Source organism: Bombus huntii, chromosome 7 (assembly GCF_024542735.1).
Source record: "Bombus huntii isolate Logan2020A chromosome 7, iyBomHunt1.1, whole genome shotgun sequence".
Lineage (NCBI taxonomy): Eukaryota > Metazoa > Arthropoda > Insecta > Hymenoptera > Apidae > Bombus > Bombus huntii.
The window spans coordinates 4,698,677-4,723,192 of NC_066244.1; the positions used below are offsets into that span (position 1 = coordinate 4,698,677).

Sequence of the window (24,516 nt, forward strand, 5' to 3'; positions counted from 1 at the left end):
ATCGCAGTGTTATAAATCTGTGCACATTCATGCTTGGCGTTCATCCACAATTTCATCGAATTATACACTTTGTACTTGTTTATCCAAGAAACCGGTAAACCTCTCTATTTGTTTAATATAAAATTTCTAATAGAATTTCACGTCGTATAATAATATTATTGAATAATTACTAAGAAAATTGATATAGAAATTACGTATTAAATATGAATACATAGGAGGAGGAGGATCGATATCTCGACGACTTAGTTGTTTAGATTTAGTTGTATACATTCACAATTTGTCCGATTTGGACATTTGGTAGAATTTTTTGGCTGTTTGATTATCATGTGGGTGGCTACCCCCAGCGGGGTACCATCTTCGTGTTTGTTAGGATATATCCTTTGTGATTATGTCCTTTATGAACTGTAGGTTTCCTGAAATTTTACCTACATATACGCGGTATCCTTAACACGTAGCTAAAACTCGAAGAAATTCCTAGGAAACTCATTTTCTCGAAGAAATACGAACGAGAAATACCTTGAGAAAAAGATGATAAATGAAGGCTCAATGGAGAAGTTGTAAACGAAGACTTGTTAGAAAAATTGTAAATGAAAACTTAACGGAAAAATTGTTGGCAAGAACCGAGTAGAAAAATTGAAAAAGTTTTCTGATAAAAGATAAACCGATTAATAGAGTAAATTGCGTCGGAAACTTTAATTACAAAATTCTTTTTATATTTACAAAGTACGTAAAAATTTCATAATAATTCGACTATTTGGATAGAAAATACACTCGAAAAAGATAATAAATGAAGGCTCAACGGAAAAGTTGTAAACGGAAGCTTATTAGAAAAATTGTAAATGAAAACTTAACGGACAAATTGTTGGCAAGAACCGAGTAGAAAAATTGAAAAAGTTTTCTGATAAAAGATAAACCGATTAATAGAGTAAATTGCGTCGGAAACTTTAATTACAAAATTCTTTTCATACTGACAAAGTACGTAAAAATTTCATGTGCTGTTTACGAGCTGCTAACGAGCCGAACAGTTTTCGATAAGAGTACAAATCAATAGAAAATTAATCGTCGAAGAATTATATCGAGTTTAAGAACAAGTTTAAAAATTAACATAGAATTTCACTGAGACGAACTTGTAACTCGATGTCACACGCAGCGTACGTTTGTAACTGCGGAGGATCTTAAGGGGTATTCTGGTCTAGAAATTTGAAAAAATCGGAAAATTTTTCTTTTCATATTTCCAAAGTTTAGACATTCAAGAATATGCTCTTAAAAGGATTGTTCAAAATTTCAATTATTTTACGTGTTACAGCTATTTTTGTGACGCGGTATCTGACCGGAAGAAATGAATAGTAGACGGTAGACGTTGTCCGAGTAAATTTGTCTCGAAACTTTAAACGCGTTTTTCTCGAAACTACTTTTGTCGAGTTGGCGTGCACGATATCTCAAGTTCTAACGAACCGATTTATTTTAAATTTGGTCTGAATATTTCTTATATACTCCTCTATCGTCCGGATCACGCTCAGCCCAAAATCTTTAATATTACTATTTTTTAAACGTTCGGAATCGTCAAAAGAACGTGCGAAATAAGAAATTTTTTTTCAAACGGCCGTCATTTCGCGAAAAAATGTTGTATTGACTTTTCCAAGGTTCAGACGATAGCGGCATCCATACTAATTAAGAATCCGTTCGCATTTTTCGTCTCGGATGACCAGAAGGGTTGATATCATGCGCGCCACGACACCCCATTTTTTTGGCAGCACTCACTTTGCCAGCTCGTAACTTTTTAAGTATTGAGATTTTTTTTCAGTGAATTTTTTACGTAATCTCGAAATATCAATAAACAAATGCTAAAAAGAAGGATAGCAAAATTATTCTTTGTTTAGCTTGTACAGAGCTTCGAAAATCGCCCGAAATTCATGCCTCTAGACCAGAATACCCCCTTAAGATCAGCTGTGATTTTCAGCTGCTTCGTCGTTGTGCTGCCACAAACGAAATTTACTACGTACGCACTGTAACGATTAAGAAAGAATTTCGAATAATTTAGAAGCGTATAAAACGATACTACCTAAAAATCGTTGACGTATGGGCAAAATTTTCGTTGGCGCTACTCGGGACGCGTGCCACGCCATGGTTCGCCATGCCGGGCCAAGCTCTTTGCTCGAAAAGCTTCTCAATTACAAATGAAAGTGGAATATAACGTAACGTGAACGATCTCAATTTACAGGAGTTCCGTGTCGGAAGCTGGAGACGAGAAAACGGAAGGTCCCTTGAAGAAGTACCATGTGGCAAAACCATTCGCGGATCGTCGATACAAAGTATCCTCGGCGAGAACGTACTTTTACCTTAACGAAGCTAGTTGCGAACGAAACATGGATATATTTATCAAATGCCTCGAGTCTGTAGCCGGTGAGTGGATTATCAGAATAAAAATCTTGTAACTCCTTCGCAATTTTCAATGAGCTACGCGTCTCGCTACTTGCGTGTCGTTTGTGCGATAATATGTAGAATCGATTATTTATTTATGCTACTTTGTTAACGAGTTATGAGTTTACCGTATCTCTTCCACTGTTATATCGCTCTTTGAAAAACTCTGTTGTTCCAGACAGCTCGATGTGGCTTTTATCCTTCTTATCATTCTTTGGTTCCATTACGATGCGCTATCGTTTCGAATCGATAGAGCGAATCAAGATGTATATTTTTCATGATTTTAATAAATAGTCGGATAACGTCTTCTCGTGCTCATAACTCGCGATAGTAAACTTCGACGTTACGAAACGCTCGTTACAAAAAAGAATACCTCGCGTCGCAATATGCGAAATGTCGCTTACGCGATGCTGTGGACCAGATACTCGCATTTAATAATAAAATGTCGGTTTCATCGCGTTTCGTTTCGGGACAAGATAAGATTTCGTGGTTGATTCGTTGATGTAAAAGCGCCATGAACGATAAAATATAGTATACGCTATGTTTTTGTAAAGAAATGCAACTACGAGCGTAATTGTAGGAACTAGGAACTTAGGAACCAAGAAAGACGTAGAATATGTTGTCCAAAGCAATCGATGAGTAATATTCGATGGTATGTAAACACCGGAGAATGGAAATAAAATATTTGATCTATGGCATCGCGTAAACGATACTGCGATGCAAGATATCTTCGTTCATAATATTGCATAATCGACGCAATACGGATACGTATCTCGTCCAAACTCGCGAAAGAAATCTAGAACTAAAAATAGCCGTGTAAACGATTATTCGTCCAAAGCGACATTTCTTTTTTTTTTTTTTTTCAATTTTCCTCACACGTGTTTCCGATTTTCCAAGATCGATCGCTCGAATTAACTCACGTTATAAATTCTCCAGCTTATCGGGAATTCGTAAATCATTGTTCGATTTAAAGAATTGGGCGTAAAATATCGAACGTTCCACGTTTGGTAATTCAGGAAAGAAAAATCATATGACTAATAAGAACGTATGACGTAGCTTTCCAAATTTGAAAATAAGCCTCTGATCGATGGCAAGTACTTAAATATTGAAAGACGGTCGGTTTTATCGCGTAATTCGAGCGAACCGTTGTTGCTTACTTTTCTAATAGTTTTTTTGTACCACGAGAAAGACTGGTTTATGTAATAGTGTAACGTTATTATGTACATATAATGTTAGTAGTATCAGTAGTAGTACGTACGCTACTATGTAAGCATAACTTTTGCCATACAGCTAGCATTATTGGGCGACTGGGAACCGTAACAATTTGGAACCAGATTACCTGATTTAGGAATTTTTAATTTAATTTTTGTTATCAATCTCTATCACGGAGACTGTAAACTATAAAATAAAATTGATGCTTCTAATGAGACTGCTTTGTAACGAAGAGATTCCACGTCGTAGAGGTCTCGTTACTAACACGTCGTTAAGTAAACTTTTTAATTTATATCTTCAAATAAATTGTAAATTTTTGGATAAATTTTTCAATTAATCCCTCGCTTTGCCGCGGATTACGTGGTTTAGAAAATTCTGATTAAACTAACATAAAAATTAGTTTTCGCTTCGCGTTGGAAATTTAGATCAATGAAATTCTTTAAAATTTAATATTATAACCTGGAGAACTTTCAGCGACGGAATTCAGAAATTCAGCAAGAAGATAAGACCTTGAAAACGAATTCCACCTATAAATAAAGATCTCTAGAGAATCTTTTATTCAGTCATGCAACCAAACAACGTGACATAACGGTGTTTCGTTTCGCTCAAAAGATTTTCTATTTATTCGAATAACGAAGTCTCCCTTTGGATAGAGATAATTGGATTATTTGCATGCTAGAATAGAAACTGCATAAATCTACGTCATTTCTGTTTTTGTTTTTTTTTTCTTTAAATTGCAAATTGATCATTTAGAAAATAACTGTCCTGTATTTTTCCAATATATAAAATTATTTAATGCATTCAGGATCGAATTTTCTTCCCTTTAATTATTAATAGTGAAAACTAATATTTTCTGATGTTTTTGCGAAGGAAAAATAATATGGAACAACGACGAAACAAATATCAGCGTATGTAGGAAAGTCTACAGATGTAAACAGGAATTAAATATCTTTTATAGTTACGCTTTTATAGTATAGTTTGTTTAAATTTAGATAATATAAATTTTTATCAAAATGGAATTTCTCAAAAGATAGACGCGCCGAAGAAAAACCTGTGCATTTGCGAATTCGTAGTTAGTACCAGAAACGTTATAAGAAAAGTATAGTAGCGATCGGAACGCTGACTGATCCTTGGACAATGTTATTAGCACAATTTTTGGTTAATCAGAAAACTAACAACATGTAGAAACGTTACATAAAAAAATGCCTGCTTCTGCTAGCATAAGAAACAATAATGGTTTTTGTACTGCGTCAGTGATGAATATGACGAATGCAACATAATCTTTCAATCATTCCAAAATACTTAAAATTTCAACCTTGTGATGTTCACATTGGAAAACGCTGATTTAGATTAAAATACGATATTCTTTTTAATATTTTACTTGTTAAAAATATTTCAAACATTATATATTCCACATATATTAAAAAATTATCATTCTGCTTCTTCTGGCCATTTTAGTATAAACGTTAAAGTTTAGTTAAAAATAATAACGTTTAACGTTTTACAGGGTCAAATGAAAGCCCTGAGTTTGAAAATCCTTGAATTCCAAGTTTCCACTGTGATTGAGACTAATGAAATTGGTAAGAAGAACAAGTCCTATCTCTCCTTCCATATTTTATCCTTTGTCTGTCTTTCCTGAAAGACTCATCTTCTTACTATCAACTTTAATACTTACATTTGTTCTAATTGTTATTTATTTATTTTTGTACAGCTGCTTCGATGGGTGTTGGCTTCACCGCTATTAAATTAACTGCTCTTGGCCGTCCACAACTTTTGGTAAGTGAATATTCTTAAATGAAGTATTAAACAATTTAAGAAATAACTTTTTACGATCGTTTAAACATTAATTGATTAAGCTATCGACTGAGCGAATATTTGTATTTCTATAAGTATTTCTGATAGTTTTACGATATTTTTCTCTTTTATTTTAATTTTTCTTATTCCAATATACTACTAATATTTAAACAGTAAAGAGGATATAGTAGCTTCTATATATTAATATTTGAGATAAAGTATAATCTTTGAACAATAATCGAATTTGTCTATCTTATACATATGTGTAGCATAAACTAGTAAGTAAGTAAGTAAAGTATTTATTATACCAATACATAGTATAAGTCTAATAATAATTCAATAATCTATAAAATATGTAAAAAAGATTCATAACACATATCTGCAGTTATATAAATAGTTATATGTTTTGTTATTTATAGCTCCAATTGTCGGAAGTAATTATGCGTGCACGACAATACATGTCGGATGTAGTTGGTGGTGAAGGCGCTGTTTTAACTCATCATGCTACGGCTGATGATTTCATGAAAAAGTTCGAAGAGGCTCACATCAAAGACGAAGCGCCAGTACAAAAGTTTCTGGAAAAAATTCAATCAGATAAAGAAGGGTAATAATTCATGACAAGCTATCATTGGTTACAAAAACATTTTAATCGATTACTATTTTTCCCTCTTCTTCTTACTTCCAATTCTAACTTTTTATTAACTTTTCCAATAAGTTATAATTTTTTCTCCTTATTTTCTTTCTATTGCCTATTCTATCTTTGCCTGCCTTCTTTATTTAGTAATAACACTTTGCACACATTTTACAATTTTTTTTGTTTTATGTATACATTGATATTTTCCCATTAGTATAAAATTAAGAAATTCATTTCTCCCTACAGTGTTATCCACTTGTTCCCATGGAGTGGCATTCTGGATGAGAACTACGAGCTGAGCGAAACGTTCCAAGTTCCAGACATTAAAACGGGAAAGATGGTGAGGCTTATGTCGCAGCTCACGTCCAAGGAAGAAGAAATGTTCAGAAACATGATAAGACGTCTGAATAACATTGTCTCGGTATGAATAATTACAAATGAAAACAACTAAAGAATGCAGGGTGTCCCGTATAATTGGCTATATTTTTGGAATAATTAATAATAGAAAAATGTACTTTGAGGCAAAATTCAATGATTTTTAAGTCATTATTGCATGTATGTTCTCATAAGTATGGTAAAATGTGAAGTGGTCAATTAATCATGATCTTATATCTTGTAAGATATTTGCAAGATAACGGTCCAAAAAATTGGTAAAATCTATTTGGAAGTAGTTCAAAGCTATATACTAATTTTGGCATAAGACACCCTGTGTTCAATAAAATGGAAAGCTCCCGATACTTCCATTATTTATTATAGAAAATACAATGAGGAGATTTAGAAGAGTTTAGTTTTCGTTAGCAAAGATAGAATTGCTAACTTTCATTACAGGTGGCCGATAAATTAGACGTACGTATAATGATAGACGCCGAACAAACGTATTTCCAACCTGCGATATCGCGGTTAACGTTGGAGATGATGCGCAAGTACAATACACATAAGGTAAACGTTTTGCTTCCGTAAATGAGATATTATCACTTAGTAAATTTTCAGTGGTCTAAACCCAAATGGTCTACTCCCTAGGCCGTGGTGTTCAACACATACCAGACATACTTGCAAGAAGCTTTTAATGAAGTGAAGACGGATCTGGAACAAGCTGAACGTCAGAATTTCTACTTCGGTGCTAAACTCGTCCGTGGCGCTTACATTGAACAGGTAATCCTTCATTGAGTGATTTACACCGACAATTTTGCAGCTGACAATTTTTTCTGCGTACAATTACTGTATAAGATAGAAAAATTAAATTCAATTGCCGCAAGATTTACTGGGACAACGGTACAAACCAGGACGATTTGTTTTAAAGTATTATTTCTCTAATTAATTAATATTTAAAATTTGTGTTATGATTTATAAATTTTATTTTATAAAATTATAATTTATTTTTTGAAAAAAAAAACACGTTGAAAGCTATACAGTGATTTACGAAAGTATTTAAACGCTTGTAGAAATTAAATTGTCGTGTACTGTAAATAGTAAATTTTGTGTTTTCAATTTCTTGAACAGTAATTTTTGCAGGTCCAATAAAACTTACAAATGGTAATGTATTTATCTATGTGTGAATATATATGACAGAAACATAATCGATTGTAACTTAGGAAAAGACGTAATTTTAAATCAGTGATTGTGAGTAGGTTAAAGTGACTGTATTGTACTGATTAAAAACTTGGGATAAATTTCTTGAAATTATAAATGTAGGAAAGGGCCAGAGCAGCAGCGATGGGTTACCCTGATCCAACGAATCCTTCATTCGAAGCTACAACCGAGTCTTATCATAGGACTCTAATGGAGTGCTTAAGGCGAATGAAACAGTACAAAGACAAAGGAGAGGATCCAAAGAAAATTGGTATTATGGTTGCATCTCACAATGAGGATACAGTACGTTTCGCAATAGAAAAGTACGTATTACAGAATATTTTCTATGAATTTCTAAAATATACAGTATATGTTTGATTTAAATATATACACACACAATTATTTTCATTCAACTTCCAATGTCTTTTAATAGCTTGAATAATAATTACATACATTATCATTCATAAGTATTTGAACACCTGGTCCAATTTGATCAAAGGGTTGATATTTCTATTGTACATATTGTCATAGTTATGATTGAAGAACATTTCTCTGCTTTCTAGACTCTACTTCTATTGTTCTACTATTGTTCTTTAACTTTCGTCATAACGGGGACCAAATGCTCTGCTAAACTTAAACTGAAACAAGGAACATATCTACATTGCTCAAGTTTCGTATTTCGCTAATAGATCGCTAATAGATCGCTAATAGTTCGCTAATAGATAGTTGTCGCTTCATAAAATCTGTATAAACTTTTAAGTTGTGCTTAAAGACACATATTTCAATCACTCTAATATTCCGACATTGAAATCATTTAACTCAAGTATTACCGCAGGATAGCAATTTTCATCCATTTTCGATTATATATATTGCTTTTCTGTCTATATTATATAAATACTATCTATTGCCTTTATCAATATTTAATAACTATATATGTAGTTCCCTAAGATGAGATTAAAGGCCAAAATTAGATTAGAGTTTCACTTGCAATATATTTTGTTTATTAGCAATAATTAGAAATGTATATGTAAGACATAAATTGGACATACTATTTATTATGTAATTATTTAGGTTACTATTATTTATTAAGGTATTTTAAATATGTTATAAAATAGAATGAAGGAGATAGGAATCTCACCAGAGGATAAGGTGATTTGTTTCGGCCAATTGTTCGGAATGTGCGACTACATAACATTCCCACTCGGTACGTATCTTTATTTCTTCTGTACTTAATGGACTGTCGATATTTATACATTCATTGAAAATGTTTAAGGCATAATAGTGTACAGAATGCATATAATATGCAAAAATATGTAACATGTCTAAAGTATAATCTTTATATAATGGGTATCGACTCTACTTATAATATTTAAAAATTGAAACAAATGTTTGCTTACGTTATATATTTCCAATTGTATCCATAAAAGTATGAATTTATATAAAAATCTGCAGTCTTTAATGATAAAGATTTAAGAAAGCTTTTCTAACTCTCCAGAATAAAATATTATTAATATTATAAATTTTAAATGTTTAATAATAAAACTTAAATTTTAGGTCAGTCTGGATACTCAGCGTACAAATATATCCCTTACGGTCCAGTGAAGGAAGTATTACCATATTTGTCTCGGCGTGCACAAGAGAACCGAGGCATACTTAAGAAAATCAAGAAAGAGAAACGCCTGCTGTTGTCCGAAATTATGAGGCGTCTCGTGACTGGGAAGATATTTTACAAACCGAAGGGAAATTATACTCCCGTCTGAGCAGCTGGTCGTTTTATTTGCACAGACAGATTTTAAATATCAAATTTAAGTAGTGATTGTAAATTATTCAAAAGAAAAAAAAAGACTTTTGTGGTATGCAGAACAAACGCACGCGCGTGAGAGTGACTGGAAGAAATATGCAGTGTTATTCATTATACAAAATTGCCTTAGTGTGAGTACTATCAAGTGCAAAACTGCTCAATATCGCACCATATGGTAGAACTATGTTCATTGCTCGTTATGTTTATATTAATTGAAAGAAGAAGGCTCTTCTCAACGACGCGTTATTACTTTTATAAATAGGGAGCACATTTTACGCTTTATTAATAAATATCATGTTCAATATCACATAATCGTGTATATGTTATATTGAATATGTACATTTTTAATAATGATTTTTTTTATAAAAAAAGCAAAACACAAATTGAGAAAGATACTTGAGATATTAGTATCGAACAATCTCATTTGTAAAGACCTTTAATATTTGCTTTTTTTATAAGTTTCTACAGAGTAGTTTTTAAAGCTCAATCGATAAATTGCAAACCGAAACAAGATATGTCTTTTTTGCCTGAAACATATTATAGTCCTGTATTTTATATTTTATTTAAGAATCTCGTAGTGCGTGTGTGCACGATTATTTATAGCGAATGTGTTTGAATATATGTTGACATACATTATTATTCATTTGATGTTACATATATACATATATATGTACGATTCTCCATATGAAAGTATAGAACAATCATCAAATGAAAATAATATAGCATGTGCTGTATTTAATTAAGTTAAAATACTCGCGTGGGATAAACATTCGCTACTATATAGTTCCGTAATATTTTATGCGTAGTTACCAGGAACCAGGATATTACCAAAGTTGCTAGCATTGGCAAATTACGAGTCATAAATGTTTTCTATTTGATCACAAAGTGTTTGTACATTATTTAGAAAAAAATAGCTCCTGTAATTTGTTAATAAGTAAATATTTGGAAATATTTGGCAAGATTTTGTTAAGTTTCTGGTACGAATGAACAATGATGTAAGAGCCATTTTATTTGTGCAATTACTACGCATGTTGAAAGAAAGTTAAGTGATATTGGGCCGAAATAGCGATGAACTGCGGAACTTGGAATTGAAGCAAAATATATAAATAATTAATGACGTTGTATAAGTTTTTAATTCGTTATGGTTCAGCCTAATATTACTTTTCTCAGCAGACGAGATAATAATATTCATGAACATTGATATAGCTTATACACAATTCTTAATCAACTTTCTTTTTAAGAAAACTAAATACCAAGAAAGCTTTATAATTTATAAACAATAAATTTTTGTCGAGTTTCAATTCATTGTTTTACATGTCAAATGACGAATCCTGTGCTTTCGCTCAGTTCGAATTTATTTATAAAAAAGAACGTATAATAGCGTTCGCACAAATTGAGTAGTAAATTTTTTTGTTCCATAAAATTTCAACGTTCGAACGAAACATAATCGTCGCTAGCAATGAAAATAATTCGACATGTGGTGGATAATTTTCCACGCAGTTGAATAACACTTCAATATTTCCTCATCAGTATTTTTTTGTAGAGATCAAAATAGTATGTTTTTGCCCTGTAGCATCTCCTTTTTGCTAAACTTTACGTCTGTTTTCAACAGATCCTATCTCTCATTTTTATGATATATACGAACGTACAATTTTTCATGATCTCTTGTGTTCATTACGCTTGTGTCGTAATTGCGTTCGAAACTGTGTATATGTAGTCTGTATTTTCCAAACATTTAAGAGAAGTATTATGTTTTGTAGGACAGTTATTTCTTTAAGGTGTGGCAGTTCTTTTAATTGAGATTAAGCAAAAAGTCTCGAAGAAACCATGTTATATTTACACACCTAAGAGGAAGAAATTGAATCGATGAATAAAGGGGCATTGTTAAAGTTATACATGCTATAGCTAAATGTTTTTATGTGGCTAATGGTATGTTGGATGCGAGTGACTTAGGTATAATTCTATTTGTTATATTTTAGTGTTCGACTATCACGTCGATACATTAATTAATTTCTATATGTCTCGTGATGATGACAATAATTTAGATAGTTAATGTTATTAAAGAAACTTGTATGCTATAAGTATAAAGCTATAATGTCACGATGGGTCGCATTTGTCATCACCATTGAAGTAGAATTTATACGGGGCAATGACACGAGACTAATAAAAGGGATGAGTAGCGAAGAAAGTGAAGATATAGTTATTATCCTCGTGTGTGATACATATTGCACGAGTCAATACATAATTATACGAAGTAACGTTCATTACCAAGGATATGCATTCTACTGCCAGAACGAACTTATAAAAAATACTTTCTCTTGGCTGAATATTATGAAAAATACCTACCTGTGTGTGTGAATAATATATTTATGATGAAAGTAATACAATATAGTGTTTACTATGTCGTTTTTAACAGTCAATGTTGTTAGCATCTATTTATGTGTAGCTCACATAAATGTAATCTAAAAAGCAGAAATAATATTCTCTCTAATAATGTTCTTATGCAATTTACCTTCATTCGGAGAGAGACTTTATTACATACATATACGTATGTGTATATAAATCGAAATTTTGTTTTGGGATTATAAGCCTGTCAAAGAAGAAGATTGATTAAAACATCGATCGATATAAAATAAGATAATATTTATTATTTCACGAAATACAGTTAATATATGCCTCTCCAGTACCATTTCTAAATCCATGCTTGTATACTAGGACAGGATACATTTCGCTTCCATTTGTTTTCTTCTATTATAGTATTCACCGTAACATAAGTTCGGTTCAAATATTTAGGAATTCTTATTTGAATCAAAATGAGCAAATTTATTGCTAAAGATTTTTATATTGAATTTCTCACTGGTTTTGGAAGTAGCGTTTCTTGTCCTAGTCTTTGCAACAATTAACAAATCTCTTTCCTTTGTATTTTTTCAACACTTTCCAAAGTGTTCTTTTGTTCTAATATCTCTGCTTATACGGATTCTTAATTAATTATATAATTTATTTCAAGATTGCAAAATATATCGGTATACATACAAATATGATACTATTATATGAATTAATTTGGTTATGTTTTGGTTTGAATGCGTTATGCATGAATTAATACAAATTATCAGTCATACAATCGGAAATTATGGCAACAAGAAAAGCGACATTGCGCTTGAAAATCTTTCATGGTAAACTTACAAATAGTCCGGCTATTCGTGTCTCTTCTTAATTTTATAAATTATGAAATATTCTCATATAAATACCTATCTGCTAAATTACCATCAAACATGTGTCGATGTTTTACTTTTGTAACAATTATTCAAGATAACATGTGTTAATTTGTATTTAAAGTTCCTCTCATATATCAATATTACAATGTCCTTAGTTTAAAATTTATCAATAAAATGCAACTCTGTATTATTTCATGGAATTATACAAGTTATAGCTTTTATACAGAAAAGATACCTATAAGAAGCGTAACTAAATGTACATTCATGATATGGTGAATACGTTGAAAGATAACGTGGTAAAAAATACGATAAATATCGAGCATTTTACGTATTACACTTATTTGGTCGTTATGTACAGGACAGAATGGATCACGTGTGCTACAATTTCATCCTTTCAAATATAATTAGCGAAGTAACAAATAACATTTTTATAATACAGAAAAATAGGAGAAATTTTGTATGTTGGAAAAAGGTTTCATTAACATTTATCTTTTTAATGTTATTAATTAATTAATTATTGACTTAGGATTATTCGATTCCCTTTGAAGTTCATAATCAGTGATACTTTATGCTTTAGCTTGATAAATAGAGTAGTATTGGCTTTTTCGTTGAAGCATTATTTTTTTCTTTTTTTCTAAATTAAGATATTCCTTTTTAATAAAAAAAAAAACGTTTCATTTGTACAACGAATTCTTATGTTAATTTATTTTCTCGTGTGAATGATAAACTTTGGTATTAATTGTAGTAGAATTAGAATCGAACTATGTTATAGCTGTACTTACGTTCAAGTATCTTATAGCTAGATTTTCATTTCGATTCTGTAACACAGGGCAGACGTGGTTTACAATCTCCTTTTTTTCTATTTTCGCAAGATTAAAATTAATTTGGTTTTTTTTGAAAGACATCAGGTACGTTTCGACGGTTAAACGTCAGTTATAATGATTTGTCAGAAAGATACTACTATGATTAGTATATTCGATCGTTAATTATTTATATTCTGCTATCGCTCAGTCTTGTACGATGCCGGTTTATCGATCGTACCGTGGCGGATTAAGAAATTGTCCGCAAAAGTATTTATTTACTTATATCTTTTGCTGCATGAAAAATTTCATGTATAATATGCTCTTCGTTCCATTCAGCTTGAAGAAAGACTTTAATTTACCCAGTATTTGATACATTGTATTTGAAATACAATTTAACTAGGTACACAGATTCATTATTATTCGTTATTAATACATCTTGTGAAATGATTGAAATGTACCCAGATTTTAACTTAAATTGGAAAATGTAAGGTGTAAATTTTCCCTTTTTTCAAGTTTTTTGATTACCTTTTTGATGAATATATTCTTATTAATTTTTCTTGTGTTTTCCTTAATTTTTGTGTTACATATAAAACTATAATAATCCTTTGTAGGAACATATAATATATTTTAAACGTTCTGTATAAAAGAATATCTGCATGTATAAAAACTCATCATACATTCATCTCTATTGCAAATTATAGTTAAATTTTATGGTTATATTACAGAGTTCAAATTGTAAAACGCTTAAAGAAAAAAAAAAAAACACGCAAGAAAATAGTTAAATTTGTAAAATTCAGAATCGTTCCTTTAGCTCAGATTATAACATTTAAATGAAAGATATTGCAAACTTCCAAAAGGTTTAGCCTTAAGAGACAGGAAGAACACTACTTTCCTCATTTGTGATACTCGCTCTATGATTATCTGCAGTCGAAGAAGAAGGCTGAGGCTCAGTATCTTTTGCGTTTACACTTTGTTTAGTATTACAAGTAAAAACAACGCTGTTTGCTCTTCGTCGCGTGCGCAATTTTGTCATAGTTGCAGCTTGTTCTATGAAAGGATTTCTGTTTCTGTTGTGTCTTCTTGTCCTTCTTAAGCCGAATGGAACGAACTTATCTCAATCTCTATAACGTGCCTCTGTTTTGATATTTGATCCATGATCATTGGTAGTTGGATCTCCCAGTCACAATGGTGCCAAACTTTTCCCTCTTTTGGCCAGTCTAATCTCTAACCATGCGTAAGGAAGCACTGAGAGAATTAGCACAACGGAAAGACCAAGTACTCTAAGTCGTGTGCAGACCAGTCCGTGTAAACCAAGAGTAAGTGCAAGACCAAGCCATTTCCAGAAGAGGGACGTCGATAGAGGTCCTTGCCAAGAGTTTGGGTATAAACCCATTACCAGAGCTAAAAATTGAATAAGATAATATCGATACTTACGTTATGTAATAAAAAACTTACTGTATATTAGAGTTTCCCAAATAGAGTTGCAGACTCCCCAGGCAGCAGATATAACGTGAAAAAGTGCTGGGTCATCGCCAGATGGTCTCCAGGTGATCAAGACCAGCAGTAAACATGCATGGAATACAAATCCTACAACTGTTGAACAAAATATCATGAATACAGTTTACTATAACAATAAGATGGATTTTTACGCATTTGCCAGAAGTTTAGATGCATAATAATGACCGGAGATTGTACATGATACGCAAAGATACATAAAATTTTCAAAGTAATCTTTTTATTACGAAACGAACCTCTGCTTCTTTTTCCACTTATTCTACGATTATTCGATCTTTGGTTCTAGTCATAATCACAGAAATATGAATTTGCACAAAGATCTGCAATTTAATTATAACATGTTACTCACCTACGACGAAATATCTTTTAATATGTCGTAGTAACATTGATAGGGTGACATCAGCAAGAGCTTGCAAGGAAGCTAGCGCTAAAAAACTGATCGTTACTGTGCTAGCTCCTCCCAGGGCGCAGACTACGTATGCCTGTTAAGAAATAATTAAATATTCACCATGTATCGTAATGTAATATATAAATATATTTTATATAAATAACGATAATAAAGTAACAGTGTTCCGTGACAATTTTCAAGCGATATTATAAACGAAGTTGAAACAAAAAATTGAGATATATATATTATACTCGCTTCTATAAAATCAGCATAGATGAAACCCTGTTCAAGTCCGATGAAAAGTGTCAATGGTGCAGCTAACTGTAATTTAGGATCTAGGAACGCAGCTTTCACAGATTGCAGAATATTTTGAATGCTGTGCTTTTCATTTACATTCTGTGGTTCCTTCATTCGAGAGTCGAGAAAAGCGCACGATATACCTAATCCTAATACAGCAAGACCCAGCCATATGCTGACCAATATTTGTGATGTACCAGATGATAATGTAGGTAAATTAATTGTGCTATTATATAGATAAATTTCTTCTGGACAGTACTCTGCTCCACACTTGTCATTTATCTCACTGCTTATTGTATTAAGAGGTACCAAGTCTGTTAATTTTACAAGTATGGCAGCGATTAAACAACCTAAAAATATAAAATTTTACTTAGATTTAATCGTAGTACAGCAGCTCAGCTAAATGGAATAACCGGATATCTGTCTTATTTTATTTATTGTTGTACGAAGACACTTTTCAGGGGAAAGCTAAATTATTTCAAGGAGCACATAATTTGGAAGACACGAAACTATCGCATTCCGCTTTTCCTTGCTTTTCATATGCAGAGTTTTATAAAACTATCGTTGAAATATCTTTTAAATTATGTAAATATGTTTTTGGACACAAGTGCTTTAACACTTTTATATAGAGATTAAAAAAAGCTCATCGATTGGTGTATAAAAAAATTCCATTAAAAGAAAGGTACTGACGACCTTGAAATCTGCTTAAAAATCGATTCGAAGAAGACATACCTTCAGTCATTGTACAATAAAACAGATATTCCGTGATATTATCTAGCTGGTCTTATACGTATGAGAAGAAAAGAAAATATTTATTCATTTTGGACATTCGCCGTTAGTGATACGATGTATCGAATTAATTACCTTACATAGATTCTAAATACACGATGCTATGGTATCTTTAAGTTGGTGCGTTTCAATATACACCATATAGTTGCACGACTAGTATAGAAAAGTCTTGTATAATATATATTTAATTTGGATAATATCCATACCCAGTGCGAGACCTATGTCTTCTGCTAATTTGATTCCTCGATTAAGTCTTCTTAGAAGGCACTCGCGTCTTGTTTCGTCAGGATCCTCGGGATCGACGCACACCAGAGCTAAACTCGTCGCTGAAGCATTTACATGTGAAACTCTTGCTATGAAATTTGGACTCATACAAGCACCGAGCATCGCGTAACTAGGTAATAATATGTACCTATTAACAAACAAATAAAATATATATATTATTTGTTTATTTATATATCTACCTCGATCTACCTCTTCTATTCTATTCTATTGCACTACCTTACTTATAATAAAATATATAAAATAATAACGTTTCCTACAATGTTATGACGTGACTGGACCATGGATATTTATGCAAATTCATATCTTTATGAATATGATTTTTAAAAAATGGAATTTACGTAGAGAACTGTTTTATCCACCAAAAACGATAAATATTAATTATATATCTTGATATTTTACATCATTTTTCCATATTACGCGTATTCTGTGTACTCTTACGCCATCGATATATATTTCCCAATATAAATAAATGCATAAAAATCCGCAGTGTTTCGAAACTACATTTCTATGCTATCTAGCAGGATTTATTCTACTATATGTACCACTTTGGATATAAATGCAATCCCACGAAAATAGTGGTAGCCACGTGACTAGAGCTTATGGCGAGGTTCGTCCCGAATCTCTGTACGAGGATTGGCGCGAAGCAACTTGTAATCGTCGCGATTGCGTAAAGTAGAGCGAGCAACATCGGTCCTAGTTGAGGATTAAAGGTGCCGAGGCCGGCTTGTAATGGGAATATCGGCAGCGTAGCGGCTGAACAGCTCGCGTGTCCTAACAGAAGAGCAGCACAGTGCCTCAAAATGGCTTTCTTCGGTGGTCTAGGACCGGAAGGAGCTGCCCTTACGGCGGCGATCAATCGACGAACGGACGACGCTCCTGCCGATGAATTCATCGAGTCTCGTCGACGCCACGATAATGCCGATGTCCTCGTTGACCGACAGGAGATGGGAGAATATGCTGCCATATGCTGTAGATCAGAATTTTAATAATAAATAAACCGTGCAACCGATGCGTGTTACCAAGCATAATAGGGACACTGGTTTTAGAGCAGGAGGGCGTGAAAATTATATTTACCGAGGATAGGACAAGAGGACAATTATTATCAACTATCAAGAAAACGATATATCGTCGTTATATTTTTGTGGCGGATCGGTATCAACAGGGCGCCGACAGGTCGAGGCATCAACGCGGCGCAACACTTCCCGGGCGATCCGCGGGTACCAACCGTCAACACCAGAGGGCTACGACGAGTCTGTCTATCTCGCTAGCGGTCGAATATACGGGCGAATGATACAAATACCGCATCTAACGAGACTCCCTCTACGTCTAAGGCAGGGACTACCGGGCATAGCCTTACCGATGAGTTCATCGGTAATCCCGGGACGAAACGCAAACACTCTCTTTTCATCCGCCACATTTTGTATATCCTGTACGATTTTCAGATACGTTTTTAATACGTTGTTACGTATTTACCTCTAGCATAGCATCGTTGTCCCACAAGGCATGATGGTGTCCACTGCTTCTAGCGCGTCTATGTGTGTGTGCTAAAGGCGGAGGCTGAGCTGGCAGTCGTATGGGTCCCAAACCACCGATCGGAGCCGGTCTATAAGCAGGACTTTCGAGTTTGTCCTTGGACAACTCGTGAAGATTTGGCAGCGAGCCCATGATCGCGCGATATCTCGTCTGTTTTTTCACTTTACTCCGTTCGATTTATCTCTTTAAAATCGCATCGACACGTTTTCGATTCTCTAGAGAATCATTGCCAAGGAAACACGCGACCGTTACCATCGTTGGAATTCCTTTTTTGCTCTTCCGCCTTCCATTTGTTCACCCGCTGGTTACCTGCACCTGAAACGATAGAAAATCTCGTTGAGTAACAGTGGCTGCAAAAGGTATTCGCACACCGTTCTATCTGCCACAGCAAGAACATATCAAGTTTCGTATCATTCAGTAGTACGTACGTTTGTACGACTAGGAAAATTTACAACTGTAGAACTGTAGAAACCTACAGACCTTGATAAAATGGCACTGAATTGGAAATTAAGGGTATGTGGAAACTTGCCTTCTAGCAACTGGTATGTCGGGTATGTCGGGATTTGAACGAAAGTATTCGAACGTTCAGCCAATTTATCTTACGAATGCATTATGCGTGTTGTACGAAACTGTATATGGTAAGAGGAATTGCAAAAAATAGTAAATCGTAGGCCGATAAAGTTTCGCTCTTACGTTAAACTTGATATTATTATTTCATAAATTCAGAATAATTCGCATGACAAATTAATCACGATGAAATTGTCTTTCGTTACGTTATGATATCTTCGAAGACTTTAATTCTGTCGTTTTACGAATGAAGCGCTTTACGACCAGGCAAAATGCAGTCACAATGGTATTTGAATATTATCAGCATATTATCTACGAAACATATCATATACGAAACCCTTTAAAATTGTATCAGTAGCGTAATGGGACACGATTATCACGGTTGTACGGGTGAAATGTAAAACCAACTGGAACACGTACGTAGAAAATACAAAACAACTTGTTAATACATATCTGATAGAAAAGAAAATAGTACAGATAGCGTAAGTAGTCGCCCCAAACGCGCAATAGGCTTGACAATACGATCAACTCTAGCAAATACCACAAAGTACATGCTTTTATGCGCAAAGTATACGAATTTCATGATGTTTCGTGCAAAATACACGGTATATTCGTGAGAAATTGAAGCAAGATGAAACAAGATGAAGCGACATGAATCGAGATGAAGTAAGATGAAACAAGATGAAACAAGATGGAACGAGATGAAACAAGATGAAACAAGATGGAGCGAGATGAAACAAGACGGAAAGAGATAAAATAAAACAGAGGTCGTGAAATTATACACATACCTCTCCTAAAATAAGAAACGACAAGTTAGTTAGCTGAAATTTCATGAAGTATCCGAGTATTAATACGATTTACTATATATTAAAAGGTATTTTTTAAAAGACATATTTGTTTTAAATAATTCGATTAGATTTTTGGTTAAGAGAATCAATATACGTCTTAATGTCGTACAGGTCGGTGCAGATGTTCGTTTATAAAACGATCAGTCGTTTCACGTTTCTCGTTTTATGGCGATACACTGCGGGATTTTGCATGATTTATCTGGCAATTCTTGGAGTGCAGACTCGTCAATTATGTAAGGGATGGGAAGAGAACAGAGAGACGAGGCAAAGATGAAACGAACGGAGATAGAAATGCCGTAGCTGCTAACGGAACCTTGAACGAGAACTTACAACGAAGGAACTGTTGGTATAATGAGCGTATCCGCGTTGACCTTGATATATCGGTCTGTGGAAGGATTTCGACGAATCGTGATGACGCGTCGATCGATGGATCGTTAGATCAAAAATGCAAAACAATGTAAATTACGTGGTTCGATAAATCTGTTTTCTGTGCGTTTAAGTACGTACAACAGTGGCATATATATTTTGTTTAACAAGCGACGAATCGAACAGTAAATTATTTTGGATCTCGATGTCAACGAAGGATCTGAACGAGATATATTTCTACGCTTTTCAAGGAGCGTGCAATGTATGATTATTCATCTGGCAGGGAAGTTACAAAATATTGTTATTAGCAAACGTTACTTTTACGTTACATTACAATTATTATTAGCAAAATAATCATTGCAGATAGTAACAGATAAGTTCTTCGTAGATTGGCATCAAGCACGTTTGAAAAGTTATGTTTTCATCGTCGCGACACAGCAAGGAACAACATCGTTATATTCGCCGTAGGAAGTGACGCTTCGGAAGCTACAGAAATATTGGAACGGTGAATTATCTACTGTACCGTGTATCGATAAGTAGAGTTCGCACGTTTGTTCATTTATGGAAAATATAAAACTGTAAAAACGTACGGAATGCATATAACACGTAAGAATATATAAAATACCCAAAGTAAAGCAGCGATCGTGGTAATGTTTAAATGGAAAGTAAAATATTAGAAAAAGGCTGTATATAAATTTCACCTTTTTTAGCTACGTTCATGGAAATATCAAATCGCATAAAAATCTGCAGTCTATCGATTAGACCTGATTTACACGTATAGTGGAACCAACCGTTTGCTTAAAAAAATAAAAATTTGATATTTTCGCCAGATACATATTGCCATTTTTATTCGAATAAACAAACGAATATAACGATCAAGTGTAATTGCTAGTTTTGTCATTTTCTTTGTACTGTATATACGACGCGTTTGTCGTACAGTACCGACTATCCAACTGTCGTTCAGTACCAAACAATCGGATCAGCGCAAACGAAATATGTTTTTTCATCTGTAAGTTGGATCAGTTTGTAACAGAAGTTAAATGAGAAGACGTTTGTTCTACTTTTTCAGAAAGACATCCGAAATTTCAAAGCAGGAAAAAGGAAAATGGTGACAGAGATGCGGCCTTGAAGCTGCTTCTCGAAAATAAAATGGGCCAGAGACGAGCCGCTGACTCTACCGATGTTACAAAAACGCGAAGGCCGAGCACACGTCCAATGCACAGACCAAGAAGATATTATTTATTTTACTCTTGATGTACGTGAAAGTTTAATTTGAACAGAGATGCGTCTTCTGACATCCGAGTGATTTTTTTTTAACTTTATTAATCATTTAGACCGAAAAATCTACCAATGAAATAATTGGTCGGTCCTGAACGACAATTTTTCCTACAAATCGCAACATTTCTATCCTTGAAAATGATCAATTGTTATCGTTGAATTTCAGGAAATTAACTTCGCTCTCTGTATCGAGTTCCATTCGTCCAGAAACTCGTTCTTCGAATTTTGATTTCTGCCGACTCCGCTCCAAGATACGAGGGAAAAGCTTACAGCCATCGATACCTCGCAACTCTGCCCTGTGTTAAATTTCGTATCATTCGATAATACCTTCGTATGGCTGTGAAAATTTCGTACAATGAAAACGGAGAAAAAGAAGGAAGGAAAGAAATTGAAAAAATCACGCAACACTTACTTTTCCACGGACGTGTTGCTCCATCGACCAGCGTTCGCCATGGTCCTTCACCTACAAACCGATTAGCAGTTGGACCACCGTCAAACTCATGCTCGATCCTCGAACCACCGTACAATTGCTAATACGAAACACCAACTATCAATATTTTTCCACTATAAAACCAGAAAACCAGTCCGTAAACCAACTCGTCTCCTTCCAACACATATACTTTGATCGTCCGCTTGATTTTCTCCATAAAAATGTTTTATCGAATATCCAGTTGTCCCAGGTTTTCACTTCACTCTTCAAACCGAGTAGACGATTAATTTTTAGAATTTAATATCGTTTGCTCGATGCCACGATTCTTTTAGTATACTTTATCGGATCGACGTTATATTAATTGTTGCAATTCGTTATCTTTTTCAGCAACGCTGTGTAAGAAATCCAATCTCCACGAAAACTGGTTCAAACTGTAGCGATTAGTTTTTAAAGGAACGGCCTATGGTCTACTCGAATTCTTGAAATCATCTTATCGTTACAACAATTTCGAATTTTTATCTTCCACTTTTAACCAACACGATCAGAAATCCTCGATCGCTCCTCCAATGGGCCCTTGGAACAAGACAAATTTTGTTAAGTATATTCTCAATTTCGCGCAATCTTCAAATTTTTCGAAATTTGATTTCGAAGACATTACGTCGAATATTCTTTCGTATATTAATTTGAATAATTTCAAACGCTTCAAGTACGATCTTTATCTCTCCAATGGAATCCTGAAAATGAAATTCTACCGTATTTTAAATATCTCGAACGGACGTTTCATTTTGGTGCAAATTGGTCGAGATGATCGCGAATATCGTTTAAAGGAGCAATTTATGGCGTACTCGGTTCTTTGAATCATCCACGTTGCAGCAATGATTTTTACTGTTTGATTCGAGCAATTCGGAATAGACAATATCCCGCGTTTCTAAACGGAGCGTTCGAACGACGAGAATTTCGATCTCATCTTTGGATTAATTTAAAATCCATCTGTTTCGAAGAAATTTTTAATTGGAATATTTGGATTGGAATATTTTTTAAAGTCGAAAGTTAAAATCGAAATTCGTTCGAACGGAGCTTGCTTGGTCAAGTTACAGCGATGCTTATTTTCTACTTTTAACGAACGCGAGTAAGCAATTTTGCAACATCCATCCGATACAGATTGCTAGGAATAATTTTTTAAAGGAGAAAAATTCCGATATATTTTATGGGATATTCTTTTCTCATCGTTCACCATGTATTTATATCACTTCCGTTGTGTATCGCAGCGATGATCGATAACCACATTAACGCGAGAAACCGCAACATCGAGTGAACGCAAACCAGGCAAATCGTTAGGAAAATCTGATACTATTCGCACATTAATTGAATTAACACTGTCAAGCGTTAAACTTCTCCGCGATCTTCGATTTTCCCTCGAATCGTCCACGCTGTAACGACGACGTCTATTTTATAATATTTCTTTTTAGCGACACGATGCACATTCGAGTATCGTCGTTCAAATCGCTTTATCAGATCCACCTTATAACGATAATTTGTCTTTTTTGTTATTCTCCAAGTATCTCCAAGTCACTTTGTTACATTCGTCTTACAACAATTTTTATAAATGTATTCCATTCTCCAATTAAATGTTCGAATAAGAGAAATTACGATGTAATTTTAGTTTCATAAAAACGTGTTTAATTTTGGTAAGAATTGGTTGAAATTACTTTAAACATCGTTACGAACCAACCAGCTTCTTGCGTATTCCATTTCTTTAAATCATCGCTGCTTCGTACGCGCAATAACAATTTTCATTTTTCGTTTAAGAAATCCTCTAAGAAATCACGTTTCAAACGGAGTATTCCGAATTCTCGACAAAACGATCTTCGAACGAGAACTAATCAAATTTTTGACTATGCGTTCGATGCTGTTGGAAATTATTTAAAATTATTTTTGACTAATTCAGATTATATTTAAATAGAGGTAGTTCGCGGTATAAAACTATCAACCTATCGTATCCAGCTTATTCGAATTTTTTCAATAACGCTAAATTAGATCGTCGGTTACGCTTCGAAAAAATACCTTCGAATAATCTTCGAATTTCACGAGGAAGATTCTTACGTTTAACTTTCAATCGGCCCTCCGAATTACTTGATTTAATTAATCAATCAATTAATTCACCGTTATACGGAATATCGTGGAAGGTGGTTTACGAATCCTCGAACAATTAACAATTCTCTTTTACCATTCGTGCTTAACCGAAACGATAAGAAATCCTCGTTCACTGTTCCCGGAATTTTCCAATTACATAAACTTTCCAGTACTTTGCTGAACACGTATTTCACTGCGGCGCAGATTAATCCACGTTCCTTGGAATATTAATTCGAACGATCGAAATTAAATCGAAATAATTCAAACGAAGAAAATAATTTCTGGTGTACCTGATTCCTTTAACGTGTCACTTTACTATATCCACGTTACAACGATTCTCATTGTCCATGTAACACCAAAGAAGAGATACTCTACTATCACGTTTCCAATAGCGTGCTTCTCAAGACGAATAATCTTCCAATGAGATCGTAATTCCCATCTATCGTTGTATCTCTAATTTTTCTCCACACTCGATTACCTATTTTTAATTTTAACGAACGTTAATTTACTCTTATATCCGATATTATTAAAGATACTACTAGTTTGCGGTGTGCCGAGGTCGCGCGAAGGGGTTGCAGTATTATTCGTCCAGGGAAAGTAAAACACGGAGCGCGACTCACCCCTCGGCTGGACTCGGT

At 33.8% G+C, this 24,516-nt stretch overlaps 2 protein-coding genes and 1 long non-coding RNA gene across 6 annotated transcripts in view; 2 read left to right on the plus strand and 1 right to left on the minus strand.

Annotated features, from left to right (window-relative positions):
* Window positions 1-11,324, plus strand: part of LOC126867765 (proline dehydrogenase 1, mitochondrial) — a 40,388-nt gene extending 29,064 nt beyond the window's left edge. Inside the window, exons 4-12 of the mRNA XM_050622650.1 lie at window positions 2,222-2,403; window positions 5,345-5,409; window positions 5,847-6,031; window positions 6,308-6,482; window positions 6,890-7,000; window positions 7,082-7,213; window positions 7,754-7,953; window positions 8,746-8,834; window positions 9,185-11,324. Of these exons, the coding sequence (XP_050478607.1) occupies window positions 2,222-2,403; window positions 5,345-5,409; window positions 5,847-6,031; window positions 6,308-6,482; window positions 6,890-7,000; window positions 7,082-7,213; window positions 7,754-7,953; window positions 8,746-8,834; window positions 9,185-9,390 (1,345 nt within the window). The 3' untranslated portion in view covers window positions 9,391-11,324. The remainder of the gene's footprint in view (window positions 1-2,221; window positions 2,404-5,344; window positions 5,410-5,846; window positions 6,032-6,307; window positions 6,483-6,889; window positions 7,001-7,081; window positions 7,214-7,753; window positions 7,954-8,745; window positions 8,835-9,184) is intronic.
* A 735-nt stretch (window positions 11,325-12,059) lies between these two features.
* Window positions 12,060-24,492, minus strand: LOC126867766 (protein unc-93 homolog A). Its single transcript, XM_050622651.1, has 9 exons — window positions 23,973-24,492; window positions 21,728-22,009; window positions 18,197-18,571; window positions 17,266-17,690; window positions 16,645-16,850; window positions 15,608-15,999; window positions 15,314-15,446; window positions 14,905-15,042; window positions 12,060-14,850 (listed from the first exon to the last, which is right to left on the minus strand). The coding sequence occupies exons 3-9, from the start codon at window positions 18,386-18,388 to the stop codon at window positions 14,630-14,632; spliced, it is 1,707 nt and encodes a 568-aa protein (XP_050478608.1). The 5' UTR covers window positions 18,389-18,571; window positions 21,728-22,009; window positions 23,973-24,492; the 3' UTR covers window positions 12,060-14,629.
* Window positions 18,578-21,720, plus strand: LOC126867768 (uncharacterized). 4 transcript variants are annotated; one of them, XR_007690410.1, is made up of 3 exons: window positions 18,578-19,697; window positions 19,783-21,399; window positions 21,482-21,720. It is a non-coding gene; the product is annotated as an uncharacterized LOC126867768 (long non-coding RNA). The 4 variants fall into 4 exon arrangements; XR_007690409.1 differs by having other exon boundaries at window positions 19,783-21,292; XR_007690408.1 differs by having other exon boundaries at window positions 19,783-21,046; window positions 21,107-21,720.
* Window positions 24,493-24,516: the final 24 nt, after the last annotated feature.

Bases quoted from the DNA above. Each gene is read 5' to 3' on its own strand.
- LOC126867766 (XM_050622651.1), bottom strand. From the start codon at position 18,388: ATGGGCTCGCTGCCAAATCTTCACGAGTTGTCCAAGGACAAACTCGAA. The intron at 16,851-17,265 runs GTACATATAGTA...GTTTGTTAATAG, and splicing joins TTGCATTTATATCCAAAGTG to GTACATATTATTACCTAGTT. The intron at 16,000-16,644 runs GTATGGATATTA...TTATATTTTTAG, and splicing joins AGACATAGGTCTCGCACTGG to GTTGTTTAATCGCTGCCATA.